General features: G+C 32.6%; 2 protein-coding genes across 5 annotated transcripts; one reads left to right on the forward strand and one right to left on the reverse strand.

Moving 5' to 3' along the window:
* The first annotated feature begins 257 nt into the window (after positions 1-257).
* LOC106772143 (signal peptide peptidase-like 2) lies at positions 258-9,530 on the forward strand. Of its 4 annotated transcripts, none has more exons than XM_022785861.1 (14): positions 258-704; positions 802-960; positions 1,112-1,223; positions 2,395-2,457; positions 5,031-5,188; positions 5,595-5,768; positions 5,881-5,915; positions 6,022-6,178; positions 6,772-6,825; positions 6,936-7,028; positions 8,498-8,640; positions 8,784-8,854; positions 8,947-9,030; positions 9,101-9,530. In XM_022785861.1, exons 1-14 carry the CDS (start codon positions 606-608, stop codon positions 9,232-9,234), a joined length of 1,536 nt encoding a protein of 511 aa, XP_022641582.1. In that variant the 5' UTR covers positions 258-605; the 3' UTR covers positions 9,235-9,530. The 4 variants fall into 4 exon arrangements, with proteins under 4 accessions (XP_022641582.1, XP_022641584.1, XP_014513823.1 ...); XM_014658337.2 differs by having other exon boundaries at positions 263-704; positions 2,341-2,457; positions 9,101-9,529; XM_022785863.1 differs by lacking the exon at positions 9,101-9,530 and having other exon boundaries at positions 260-704; positions 2,341-2,457; positions 8,498-8,636.
* Positions 9,531-11,480: 1,950 nt separating this feature from the next.
* On the reverse strand, positions 11,481-12,034 carry LOC111242341 (putative lipid-transfer protein DIR1). Its single transcript, XM_022785089.1, has one exon. It carries the CDS (start codon positions 11,885-11,887, stop codon positions 11,582-11,584), a length of 306 nt encoding a protein of 101 aa, XP_022640810.1. The 5' UTR covers positions 11,888-12,034; the 3' UTR covers positions 11,481-11,581.
* Positions 12,035-12,937: the final 903 nt, after the last annotated feature.

Consider the following 12,937-nt stretch of genomic DNA (forward strand, 5'->3'; position numbering starts at 1 on the left):
TATATAATGTAAAATGGAAGTTTTTATTTTAGTTCCGGTTATGTTTTATTTTTATTTTTACTTTTAATTATACCTATGTATTTTAATTTTCTTTTCCAGAACATTTTTTGGTTGAAAAAATAAATAAAATTCTTAAATTAACGAAACTTTGTTAGCATATTTGGTGGGGATAGAGATACAACAGTACAAACATATGTTAATACAAAACTTTTTATAATATTTTAATATTTTTTTTATTGAATTTAAAATATGTTAATATAATAAGAAATAGAAGATGTACGCAAAAAAAGATTGTACTGAATTTAAAAGTATGGGATTGACGGTGCAGAGAAAAGTTTGGGAAATGTGAAAATGGAGAAGATAGAAGTATGGTTGGTTAAGAGAGAGGAGGGAAGAGTATTTTAAAATGCACAATAGCAGAACGAAACAATGTTTTGTTGGCGCCACGAAATTCCCGTGGATGCGAGCAAGCGAGGGAGAGGAGAGGAAGCAATGTCATTCTCATCGCCATAGCAGACACAAAAACGTTTAAACAATCAAATCGGAACAGATTCAATCATTTCCATCTCTCCTCACCTCACTTCTTAATAAAAAAATAAATAAAAATGCTCTCCTCTTCTTTGCCGGCGGCAATCCTCCTTCTCTTCTTCTCCGTCGCCGCGGCCGCCGCCGACGAAGACCCTTGCAATCGCGTATCGCAATTGGTATTCCTCAAACCCTACCAAGCCTTGCATATATGTTTCTTCAATTCTCTGTCTCTTCCAACGAGGAAGGCTTTGTGTTTCTGTCATGGTTTTGCAGGTTAAGATACAGAGCTGGATTGATGGGAAGGAAGATGAAGAGTACAATGGTATGAGTGCAAGATTTGGCTCTTATTTGCCTGTCGAAGCTGTTCAAACTGCCAAACTTCCCGCTGTTTTTGCCGATCCTATGGACTGCTGTTCCGCTTCAACCGTAAAGGTCTCTTTCTCATTTCCTTCCTTCATATCATGCATCAACTGTTTTCCCCGACTTTATTCGTTTGCTTACTCCGCGCGTCTTCATATTTCAAAATCTGTCCATAACATGTCAGCTTCCTCAGTAGTGTGCTTCTGCATTCTCCATTTTGCAGTTATCTGGATCAGCAGCTCTCTGCGTACGAGGAACTTGTGACTTCTCAGCTAAAGCTGTAGTTGCACAGACCGGAGGTGCTGCTGCCGTGTTTATTATAAACGACGCAGATGGTATATTATTAAGCACTTCAACCACATGGTTTCCATTTTACGTTTAATCTGAATAAATAAAGTATATTAAACGTATACGAGGTGTCATTTGTCTGCCTGTAACCTCCCCGCTTATTTGTCAGCTTGGTTGCTCACATTCTTCTTCTTTAGACTGAAATCTCGTGCATGCTGTACAGCGTACTCAGAATCTAAGCATGGGGTTTAATAAAGAGTAGCAAGGTTAAATCTGGGCTGTTAAGCATAGTTTTAATTCCGACTGTCAATTATTGTCACTTTCTTGGGATCTGGATAAAGATTTTAAGTTTATACTGATGTATAGGAACAAATGTTAATGCATTTTTTCCTGGAAAGCTGTTATGAAGGGATAAGGTGTTGCTTTGTTTTCTGTACTAGAAAATAGGCAAATAGCTCAATTTTATAAAATATTGAAACATAATAGACTGTCACTAAACAACAAAGTGAAATATCATTGGACTACTTTTGGCAATTTAGATACATTAAATGGTAGTGCTTTGTATGAGTGAATTATGTTACATGCTGAAATTGGATTCTTCTTAGATATATAAAAACATTAATGAGCCTCCACATGACACCTGTAGATTTTAGATTGATCATATTTTCCACTGACAATAGCCCAGAATTAAATCATGTAGTTTATCAGAACAGTCTGCATTGTTTTTCCTAATGTTACTTGCCACTAGTCTTATTAATTATTGGTTCACATAATAAACTGTACAAAAGAGGATGATCATTGATCATGTTTTTTTTCTAATGCTATTTCAAAACTACGGAGATGAGAAAGGGAACAGGGCAATACCTTAGCAGTAAAAGGAAATCCAATCTCATTGCACATCTGAAGCCTGTATCGGAGTTCACAATGAAACTATGATAACAAGCATTGTTGCATTATTTTTGTTTTTATTAAATCCATAGAGGTTATTACATATAGGAAAAAGGATCCCCTAATTGTGTTAGCATTACAATTACAGTTCACTAACTTAAACTTACCTTTACTGCTTTTTTTTTTCTATGTTATTTTCCGCTTTTAATCCGTTTAAGTAAATAAAGTTTTATATGATCCTCTTTGTCTGAGATTTACCTGTTTATTTTATGTCAGAACTCTTTGAGATGAACTGCGCCAGTGACCAAAGCGTAAATATTTCAATTCCAGTTGTGCAGACAACAAAGTCAGTAGGAGACGCTCTCAACAAACTTTTAACATCTAAAAAGAAAGGTCTGTCCTTCGATTTCTTAAACTTCTATTTGTAGTTTGTTTACAACTACTGCTTTTGTGAAAGAGCTTTGTATTTACTTCTCTATTTCATTTTGTCTTACATGTCTAAGATGCATGTAATGATAATATAATAGGGGACCAGAGATAAACTAGCAAATTAAAATCTAACATTGAGCACAGTAACTAGATAAGCTATTTTCTAGCACATATAATCCTAATAATAAGTAAACAACTAAGTTGAGAGGAAAAGAATTGCATGTTACTTGCGTGTATTACGTTCTCTGATCTCTCTTTTATATGGTAAGCTATTGTGCCTTGAAATGGAAAAAAGAAAAATAAGAAGAAAAAAAATGTGCAGATTCACTGTGATATTTATCTATGATATTTATAACTCTCTTCCTCAAAAGTTAGTAAATGAATATCATCAATTTGCCTGCAAATTCTTGAAATCTAGCAATAGGAAGTCCATCAGTGAAGACCTTCGCCACTTGGAGTCCTCCATACCAACATGTGTTGTAAGTTGTAACTACAATGCCTTTGTCCAATTTCTCTTTGATGAAGGGTACGTGAATCTTTATGTGTTTTGTCTTGTTACAAGGTAGACTGGATTTGTTGTCAGAAAATCATTTCGGAATTCCCCCGTATTTAAGTGATAATGTCTGAGTAGTGAGTTGAAAGAAACAAAATTGTGTTCCTTTTATACGGCAAAAGAAATAGAAAAATAACCAATAAGCTTAGTTGAACGACTTATATACAACAATAGAATATAATATATTAAAAAATATTTAAAGAAATAATATAATATTTATAAGATTAAAATGACTTTGATACTACAAATTTAAATTTAAATTCAATTCAATCTTATAAAATTGGCTTATATAATAAAATTTATATGATTTACATATTATAATTTAGTTTTTTCTCAACCCAATTCCAAAATAACATAAAATTTGATATAAGAAATATATTAAAAATAAAATTTTGTTTGTATCAAAGTTGTGATTGGAAGGGAAGTAAACCGAATTTGACTTCAAGAGAATTGTCATGCTACTATTTCCTCGTTTAGGATTATGTGATTTTTAGATCTTGATCAAAGAAATCAAAAGGAAAAAATTTAACCAAAACTACACCCTTCATTTTTCTTGAACTGCCAAACCGCAGTTTTAACCGATTCAATGTTTTAAGAATCCGACAAACCCGACAGTCCTGATTAAACTATTCTGATTTTAATAACCATGAAATTGACAAAAATAACGAATTAAAATATCATGATATTCTTAAGATAAAATAATATGGTTATCCTTATAAATCTTCCATAATATCCTTAAGGTAAACCATATGATATTTAGGACACTTTGCTTGATAAATGAATATCAGTTAATTCCAACTTCTCAATAAGATAGTGGAACCTGGCGCTAGGAAGTCTCAGAGTCGAGACATCTATCTCTTGGAACCTTCATATGTGTTGTATCAATAGTGCCTCCATCCAACGTCTATCTGATGAAGTGTTTGGTATCACTTATTTCTAAGTGTTTTGTTCTGTCAGGAGTGGATTTTGATTAATGCTGATAACGGAATTGTTGTCACTAAACAATTTCATAACACCCTCATATTTAACTTCGACGCAATCGAGGATAATCTTCATTCCTAATCCTTTGAAATTCTGAAGAATTTATTTATTCACAATTTTAGCGAGATACTGTATAGATGGTCGTTATACACTCGAATAATTTGTATGGTAAGGTAAGTTATGATCTCCAAGTCCAACTTATAATGTTGAAATTAAGGATATAATTTAAAATTATCTATTCACAGACTGCTCGTTAATAAAGATATAATTATAGTCGCATAATTGAAATGTTATGTGTTAACTTTATAAAAAAAAGTGTTTATAAACTTTTGCTGAAAATAGTTTAATCAAATACATTTATAATATTTTCTTTTTCTTAAAATAGAAACTACAAAGTCAAACTAAACATGTCTTTTAAACCTAAAAATAGGAAATGTTTCCGAAACCAAACGGCCCCTTACTCGCCTTGGTCCTGGAACATGATTCAAAGGGCTAACTAAAGGTGTCAAGAAGGGTTCCCGGACGGTCAATATCCTCCTGACTGAAAGTTTTACTATTTTGTTCCAGTTGAGACAAAGAGCGCCCTTCTGCTATGTTTTCCTTACCAAAAGTTGTATGATTCGCCCACTTCTAAATAGAACCTTTGGTTTCCCCATTTGATCATGAACTTTCTCCCTTCCATGAAACTGGTAGCAAGTGTCGTGTTGCAATCAATTACACTTGAGTACTGTTTCATACCAAGTAACAGACTCTTTTTTATGTTGCCTAACATGCACTTCTGTGATGAATTAATTAATTAAACATTTAGTAAATAGTAAAATACCCAACTTTTAGCACTGCAAAGCGTTATTTATATACATATGCTCATTTATTCGCACAAATGCATTAATAAGATAAAAGAAATATATTGTAGCATTATCAACGTCAAGTGCATTTCTTCTGCTACATGCCCAGTTTGTTTCGCACAATTTATTGATGGTTGATTCTGAGTTGTTCATTTCAGTGGAGGTTTTGCCGTATGCTCCAACTCGCCCAGTTGTAGACTACTCGGTTGCATTTTTGTGGCTGATGGCTGTTGCAACAGTTATATGTGCTTCATTATGGGCAGATATAACTACTCCAGATCAAATCGATGAACGCTACAACGAGTTGTCTCCCAAGGTTTTTCCATGCAGCCCTATATCTATCTTAATCTTTAACATATATGCTCAAATGCGATCATCTGAACTTTTTTCGTTGTTTGACGTAACTGAAGTAATTTAAGTTACTTAGTGATGCGAAGGTATGCTTCCAGTGAGTAACAATTATTCAACAATGTCCAAATGGGACATTTGTAACCAGTAACCACAGAGTGACCTTGGCTTCCGTGCTAACTTCTAACCTACGTTTCCTTTTATCTTTGACTGCCTTCGGTATTGCTAGCCATTGATCTTTCAGTCTGATAACTATTAAATGAAGAAGCCATGGAGAATGGTTCTTCCATTCATTTTGTTTACTTGTTACAATTTTAATACATCTTTATGCTATATTAGTCTGTAACATAAAGTTTCTTGTTTTTTTTTCATAGAGCGCTATGTCGGAGGCAGGGAAAGACGATTCTGAGGAAATAGTTAACATAGATACAAAGGGTGCTGTCGTGTTTGTCATTACGGCATCTACTTTTCTCGTGCTACTGTTCTTCTTCATGTCGTCTTGGTTTATCTGGGTGCTGATTATACTTTTCTGCATTGGTGGTATTGAGGTAGGTAGCTCATTTTCATGGATTTTATTCCTAACCTTCTAGCCATAAAATATCGAGTAACGATGTTGAGATAACTTCATTTTAACATACAATCCAATCCTTCCATTTTCAGGGGATGCACAACTGTATTGTAAGCCTCGGTTTAAGGTACAATAAATATTTTCTTTCTTCTAATGAAAAGGGAAATCAATGTTCTTTCTGCATGCTGTATATATCTTCGTTTTCTCAAGTTTTTTCTCAAATATATGCGCAGGAAACGTCCAACTTGTGCTCAGAAGAATGTGAATTTACCTTTCTTTGGAGAGGTTTCTATTTTCTCGCTGATAACGCTGCTATTCAGCGTGACATTTGCCGTTTTATGGGTTGTATTTCGGCACGAATCATTTTCATGGTTTGGCCAAGATCTTCTTGTGAGTTCCAGTATCTAGTACGTGTGCATAAGTCTTTCTATTGTCATTCTGTTTCTAAATTTAAACTTTAAGACAGTGAGGCAAACATTTTATGGCATCACGATGCTTGATACGAATGCCAATCTCTTTTCTGGATAGTTGACACTGAATACTGACTCTAATCGGAGGAGCTAAGAGAGCCTCAGAGGAACCCTAGAAATTGAAAATTTGTTTTTGTAACAATGGCAGAAGTTGCTGCAGTTTCCAGCTTTTTGTCTGCCTAGTGTTGACATGTTCATTTTTATAAAAAAAATCTGTGCACATTTAATTACAGTAACTTCTGTACATATGTACATGTATAAATACTCATATCAGAGAATACGTTCAGCCACAGAAATATGATGCATATATATTTCAACTCAATCATTGTAGAGTGAATGTGTATTCTTGTTGGGACAAAACTGGTATCTCTCTTGATTCCGTAGTGTGCTTTCTCAGACATTGCACTAAAGAGTTTTGTTGTCTTAATTGTGGGTTTTGTCATTCATGATCACCTGTTTATTTAAGCTTTTGTTCTATGCAACTTACTTGACATATGGCTTTATTCTTAACAGGGCATCTGTTTGATGATAACAGTATTACAGATGGCTCGGTTGCCTAATATTAAGGTACCTTAATGAGTTCCTTGTGTTTATATTATAACTGTTATTTCCTTTCTCGTTTTATTCCAATATTTGTTGTCATCTCTCATTATTTACTTATGAATCTGATATGGTAGGTTGCAACGGTCCTACTTTGTTGTGCATTTGTATACGACATTTTTTGGGTATTCATATCTCCAGTGATATTCCAAAAGAGTGTCATGATTACAGTAAGTCTTTGTTTATACTGGTATAGTTCTTTAACTTGGATTGGTGCGTTGCAGTTTGGACCTCCAATATCCCTAATCGTATACCCAAACCATCCTGTTCTTTCATTTCCGGTCATTACTTTTTGTTGTCACATACAGTTTCATTCAACAACCATCTTTCATCTTGCTGAAAATATCTAGACTGTGATTCTCTTTTCAGTTTTTGGTTTTAAAAACTATTTTATATTACTCACCATTACACAATATTTAGGACATTTAAATTGATCTTTTTCAACTCTTTTCATTATTCAAATATTTTATTTGGAAAAGGGAATTCAAATTTATTTTAATTTTCTTTTTGAATAAAGCATTTCAATTACTACCAAATACACCAAATTATTTAAAGGAACACAATATTTTGACATTTAATAATTTTTTACACTCCCCTTAATTTCACTATTTTATCCTTCATTTTTTCTTCTTTACAAATACAAAAGTATATTATTTTAGTGACCATATTACCCTTAAAAATATGTTATCAAGTGGTTGATGTAGTGTTAAAACATATTTTTTTTCCTCTTTAAATATCAAACAATAGGTAACAAATATAAAATATCAATATTGATGGTATGGATTAGTTGGTTGTTATTTTTAGTCAAAGTTTATCAGCAATTTTTGTAACGAATATTGATGAGTTTTTTTCACAATTTATGGTAGTCAAAATTGTTTTTAGATAATCTCAACAAGAGCTATTTATGCTGACATCATTGAGGTTATTTATACGATATTGTTGATTGAAGGTTTTTTGTCATTTTTTTTATCATGGTTAATTTAACCACAAGCTTTACCATACAACATTTAAAAGAAAAAAAAAAAACATAACAAAGTATTGACACATTAATGTTGAAGATAAACAAAAAAAAACACAATCATTTTCGACATCGACAAAAATACTACTACATCAAACTTCGATTAAAAAAAATATATTTCACATCTCTCAAAATAGTTTCTCAACATTGACAGATATATCAAGAGAAAAATAAATATGGTTTACAATTACAAAAGAGTCCTAACAATTTAAATAAGAAAATAAGTCCTATCAATCAGTATTGATAAAAACATGTCTGCTTGACATAAATGGAAAAGTAGACATAACAATGTTTTTGTCTTATTAACTACATCCTAATCAAAATTGAGAAGAAAACTAAAAAAGAAAAGACATGCATAATTTCACATTCTTATTTTAGTTAAAATTTAAAATTCTTTAATTCTAAATAATTGAATTATTAAAAAAAAGTATATTTTAATTTATTTTAAATTCTTTATAAAAACAATATATTTTATTTAGAGTTTTTAATTTCTAGATAAAGACTATTTTTATTGAGTGCAATCAAATAGGCCCTTAGATTCTACGTTTTTCTTTTTCTTTTTGATTCTTACCTTGTGTCTGCACTGAAAAGCTGCCAATAGTTATGACTTTTATTTTCTAGGTTGCTCGTGGTGACAAAGCTGGTGGTGAAGCAATTCCTATGCTTTTGAGATTCCCTCGTCTAAGTGATCCTTGGGGTGGCTATGATATGATTGGATTTGGAGATATTCTCTTTCCCGGTTTGCTTGTATCCTTTTCTCGTAGGTATTGAATTCCTTATTTAGTTAAAAACTGAAGATTTATAAACTTCTTTTCAATACCGGCCTTAGTTTTTCTTTTTACTTTTTAATGTACATCGTAAAAGATGCCTTGTTTTCAACGTATGTTATGGCTTTCGATTGTCTCAGATTCGACAAAGATCTTAAGAAGGGGGTCGTAAGCGGATATTTTCTTTGGTTGGTAATTGGCTATGCCTTTGGTAAGTTAGTGTGCGTTGAAAGATTGTTGATTTTGCTGGTATGATATGAAGTATGCTTAAAAATTAGTCTCCGAGTATGTTTCCTTTTTCAGGGCTGTTCTTCACATATCTGGGGCTATATTTGATGAACGGCCATGGACAACCTGCACTCCTCTACCTTGTTCCGTGCACACTAGGTAACTAATTTTGTGGTTCTCATAATTTAGGTAGCTTATTTGGTGCCAATTTGTTTATATATATGGACAGGAGTCGCTGTGGTATTGGGATGCAAAAGAGGTGAGCTAAGTGTCCTTTGGAATTATGAAGCAGACTCGTCTTCGTCTTCCTCCAACTCCAACAATACCTCCACGCCCGACACCAAACAGCCTCCCCAGGTTTAGAACCTCACTCACTCACTCTATTGATTCATCCAAAGTCAATGAGATGCAAATGCGATTGGGTTGGGTTAGGAGAGTTTCCAGATGTACACACAATTCATTCCTTCCTGGATCTCTTCCATAACTGTAACGTAACTATCTATTCTATTCTTTCATTCTTCCTTCTTTCTTCTCCAGCTAATGCATTATAAATTCTTCTTCTTATTGTTTTTTCTTTTCGCCTTTGGATGGATGGGAAGGATGCCACAAATTACGTACGTGCTCTCTCTATGCCTCTACCACGGGTGGATTAAGTTTTATTCACTACACTTAACATATAGGATCGCTAATATGATCACTTTTTTCAAACCAAATTCAATTTAAATATTACTTGTTCAATAATTTCATTACTAAAAAAGGTATATCATATGAATACTATGTACAATAAATTCTCTTGTATTTTATAAACATTGCCAATATTTATTTTGACGTACTTTTAGAAATTTTGTTAGAATTACATCATTCGAGATTCAGGTTAAATTGAATTAGATTGCTAAATAAAATAAATGAATTCCATCCAACTAAATATATTGATATGGTTCAAGTTTAATTAAATCTAACTTTAAATTATTTTTCATATAAGATTGTTTTATTTTTATTAAATAAAAAGATTTAAGTAGTAATTTTGTCTATATGTTTAAGGTTTTTATTTAATATTTAATCTTTTTTTCCATATTTATTTACTCAATTGACTTTTAATGTTTTTCTTAAACTTTTGTTAAATTATGAGTCTGAATTATTTAATATCTGATCATTTTTGAGGTTTTTTTTTCTTCCTCTACCTTCTTCCACCTCTCATAATTTTCTTTCACCTCCTATCATTTTCCTTTATCACATTCTTTTACTCTACAATGAATTGTCCTCTCTCACTCCATCTCCTAAAATATCACAAACAACATTCTCAAACACCTCTTGTATCTCACAAATCCAAATTTACAATAGGTAATATCAAATACAATTGAAAAACATCCGACTCTAACTCAAACCTGAACAACAATCCATGAATCATAGAAAATCTAAGAGAGGGAGAAAGGGAAAAGGGTAGTGGTGAAGAAAGGAAGAAAGGCAAAAAGGACGGTGAAAGATGGATGGTGGAAAAGAGAAGGATAAAAAGAAAAAGGATGATGAAGAAGTGATGAAAAAAGGGAGGAGTGTGGAAAGTGGTTGATGGGAGGTAGAGAGAGGTGGAGGAAGGTAGAAAAAGGTAAAAGAAAGACTCGGAGGGAGAAAAAAAAACTGAAAAAATCAGAGTTCCTATGGTAGAAAATATAATTGACATCTTACAAGTGGAGAAAAGTTTTATTTGAATGGAAAGAACATGGTCACAATGGTAAGATTGACAAAAAAAAAATACTAATTTTATTATTTATGAATAACTTATGTGATTTAGATATGTAATTTATACAATTAGTTTGTAAAACATATATCGTTTACATGTGTAATTTGAGCCGTAATTTAGTGCTAAAGTGAGTTAAAGTATTTATTAAAACATGGTAAAATATATATTTTAAAAAATGGTGAGATGGGATAAAAAAAACAAATAAATAAATGTTGAGATAAAAGGAAGGAAAATTGTTTTATATATTTAGTCATTATCTGACCTTTTATTTTTCTATTACCTTCCATTTACATTTACATAACTATTTTTTCAACTTTCTTATGCTGTATTGATTCCATCTTTATTTTTTAGTATAATATATTGTTTTTATAAAATTTTGCAATATATATGTCATCAATTATTAATGATGCACACATTTATTCCATTTGTTATTTATTTTATGAAAAATAAATTGGCCTCATTATTGTTAATTAATCTAAACTGGCAATTTGAAATTAAATAATAGACTTAAGTACTAATATTTGAAACGTTTCGTATTGAAAGTTAATAAGAAACATTATTTTTAGATACTTTTTAATGTTATAAATAATTTATAATTGCATTTAATTTCGATGAATTGAGTTAGCTTATTTACGATCTGGATAAAATAAATATTTGTGCTTAAGAGTGTGGATATTAAAACTGAGGATTTCGTTTTAAGTCGATTCACGTTAAAACGAATGTAGTCCGAAATAATGCAATAATCTTCCATTACCATGTTCGCAATTAAACTTGCAACCTTTATTACACTAATGATTAAATGTGACTAAGAACATGAATGCATTTCATAAGAATATTTTAGTTTGATGATAAAGAAATCTAAAACAAAGCAGTTCAGTGTTTCCAACGACATCAAAGATGAAATATATAAATAAGTATTTTATTTATGATTTAATAATTAAAAGGAAGTAATGGGAACAGTGAGAGATGAAGCTAACAGGGGACAGTTATGCCAAGTTTGCACTTGGCGGGAAGCTGAAGGGCGAGATCGGGATCGATGTGCAGCACAGGCAACAGAGGGGAACTCTTGAAATCGCAGAGGCACTTCAGGTCTACTAGGCTTACCGCCGAGCAGCACTCTTTCGAAGGTTCCGACGGCGACGGAGGCGTCACCGCCGGCAAGCACTTCAGCAGATCCGTCGACGGCACACCGCACACATTCAGGGCGTCAATGGCAGCCCCCATGAGCAACAGCTCCATCACCATCACCACTGCCACCATTCTCGCATTCATCTTCATCGTCTTCTTGTTTTTGTTCTGATGCCTCTCCCCATCCTTGCCCTCCTATTTATAGCCTTCCATCTCTGTGCTCTGCTCAACTTCTGCATCAATCCATCGTTATGAAACGTATTCTCATCTTTGACTCACAAACTAAACTTTTCTAAGCGTTAATTCAAATGTTAGCACAAGTCCCACGATTCAAATGTAAGCACAGGTCCCACGTGAACTAAAAACGAAAACTTATACAAATTTCACTAAATTCTAAGTTTGAAATTTATCTCTCTCTTATATAATTTTTTCATAAGAATTTATTTTCACGTAAAATAAGATATACTTAATTTGTATCCTGGTCATAAGTTTTTATTTTATTTTTCTCTTTGTATTATTTTTTTACTCAATATATATTTTTATATAATTGAGTCTTAATATTTATTAAACTTAGTCAAATGGTCTTTTTTATTAAATTAACTTTTATATTATTTCGAAAATGACTCTATGAAAAAAAAGTTTAATCATTTCGGATATTATTATTTGTGTAGAATCGTCTCAAATAGTCATCGTATTTTTATTTATTCTAATTAAATCCATTTTTCTGAATATTGAATCAATTTTAACCGTTAAAATTGATATGACTTGGTTTGTTACTGTGCAAATTATAATGACATGGCACACACTGTATATTGCTGAAAAAAAAGGGCACACGTGCTTTCCTCTTTCTTCACCTCCAATTCCTATCGAGTATCTCACTTGGTAAGGGCCTAGCCGGTGGTTGACAGCGGAGGCGACAAGAGCTCGACGAAAGTGCGGCGGAAGCACGGCGGGACACGATGAAGGCACAAGGAGGCGTTTATTTTTCTTCCCTTCGTTCTGATTCGCGGAGCGAGAAGAAAGCTTCCTTCTCCTCTTTCTTTTCTAATTTTGATTGGGTTTTAGGGGTTAATGTTGGTTATCTGATTTTTACGAATTAGGATGGTTGTTGTACTTCTTTTTTCAGATTGAAATGCATTTTGAAGTTTCTCTGTTTCAATATTGGAGGTAGGATTCAGATTGAGAATATTAGCCATGGGG

This window comes from Vigna radiata, chromosome 8 (assembly GCF_000741045.1).
Source record: "Vigna radiata var. radiata cultivar VC1973A chromosome 8, Vradiata_ver6, whole genome shotgun sequence".
Lineage (NCBI taxonomy): Eukaryota > Viridiplantae > Streptophyta > Magnoliopsida > Fabales > Fabaceae > Vigna > Vigna radiata.

What these genes read in the sequence shown, in the direction of transcription:
- LOC106772143 (XM_014658337.2), top strand. Translation starts at nt 606, where the DNA reads ATGCTCTCCTCTTCTTTGCCGGCGGCAATCCTCCTTCTCTTCTTCTCC. An exon ending in GCAATCGCGTATCGCAATTG is followed by an intron (nt 705 to 801) that starts GTATTCCTCAAA and finishes ATGGTTTTGCAG; the next exon opens with GTTAAGATACAGAGCTGGAT. An exon ending in TTTAACATCTAAAAAGAAAG is followed by an intron (nt 2,458 to 5,030) that starts GTCTGTCCTTCG and finishes TGTTCATTTCAG; the next exon opens with TGGAGGTTTTGCCGTATGCT.
- LOC111242341 (XM_022785089.1), bottom strand. Translation starts at nt 11,887, where the DNA reads ATGAAGATGAATGCGAGAATGGTGGCAGTGGTGATGGTGATGGAGCTG.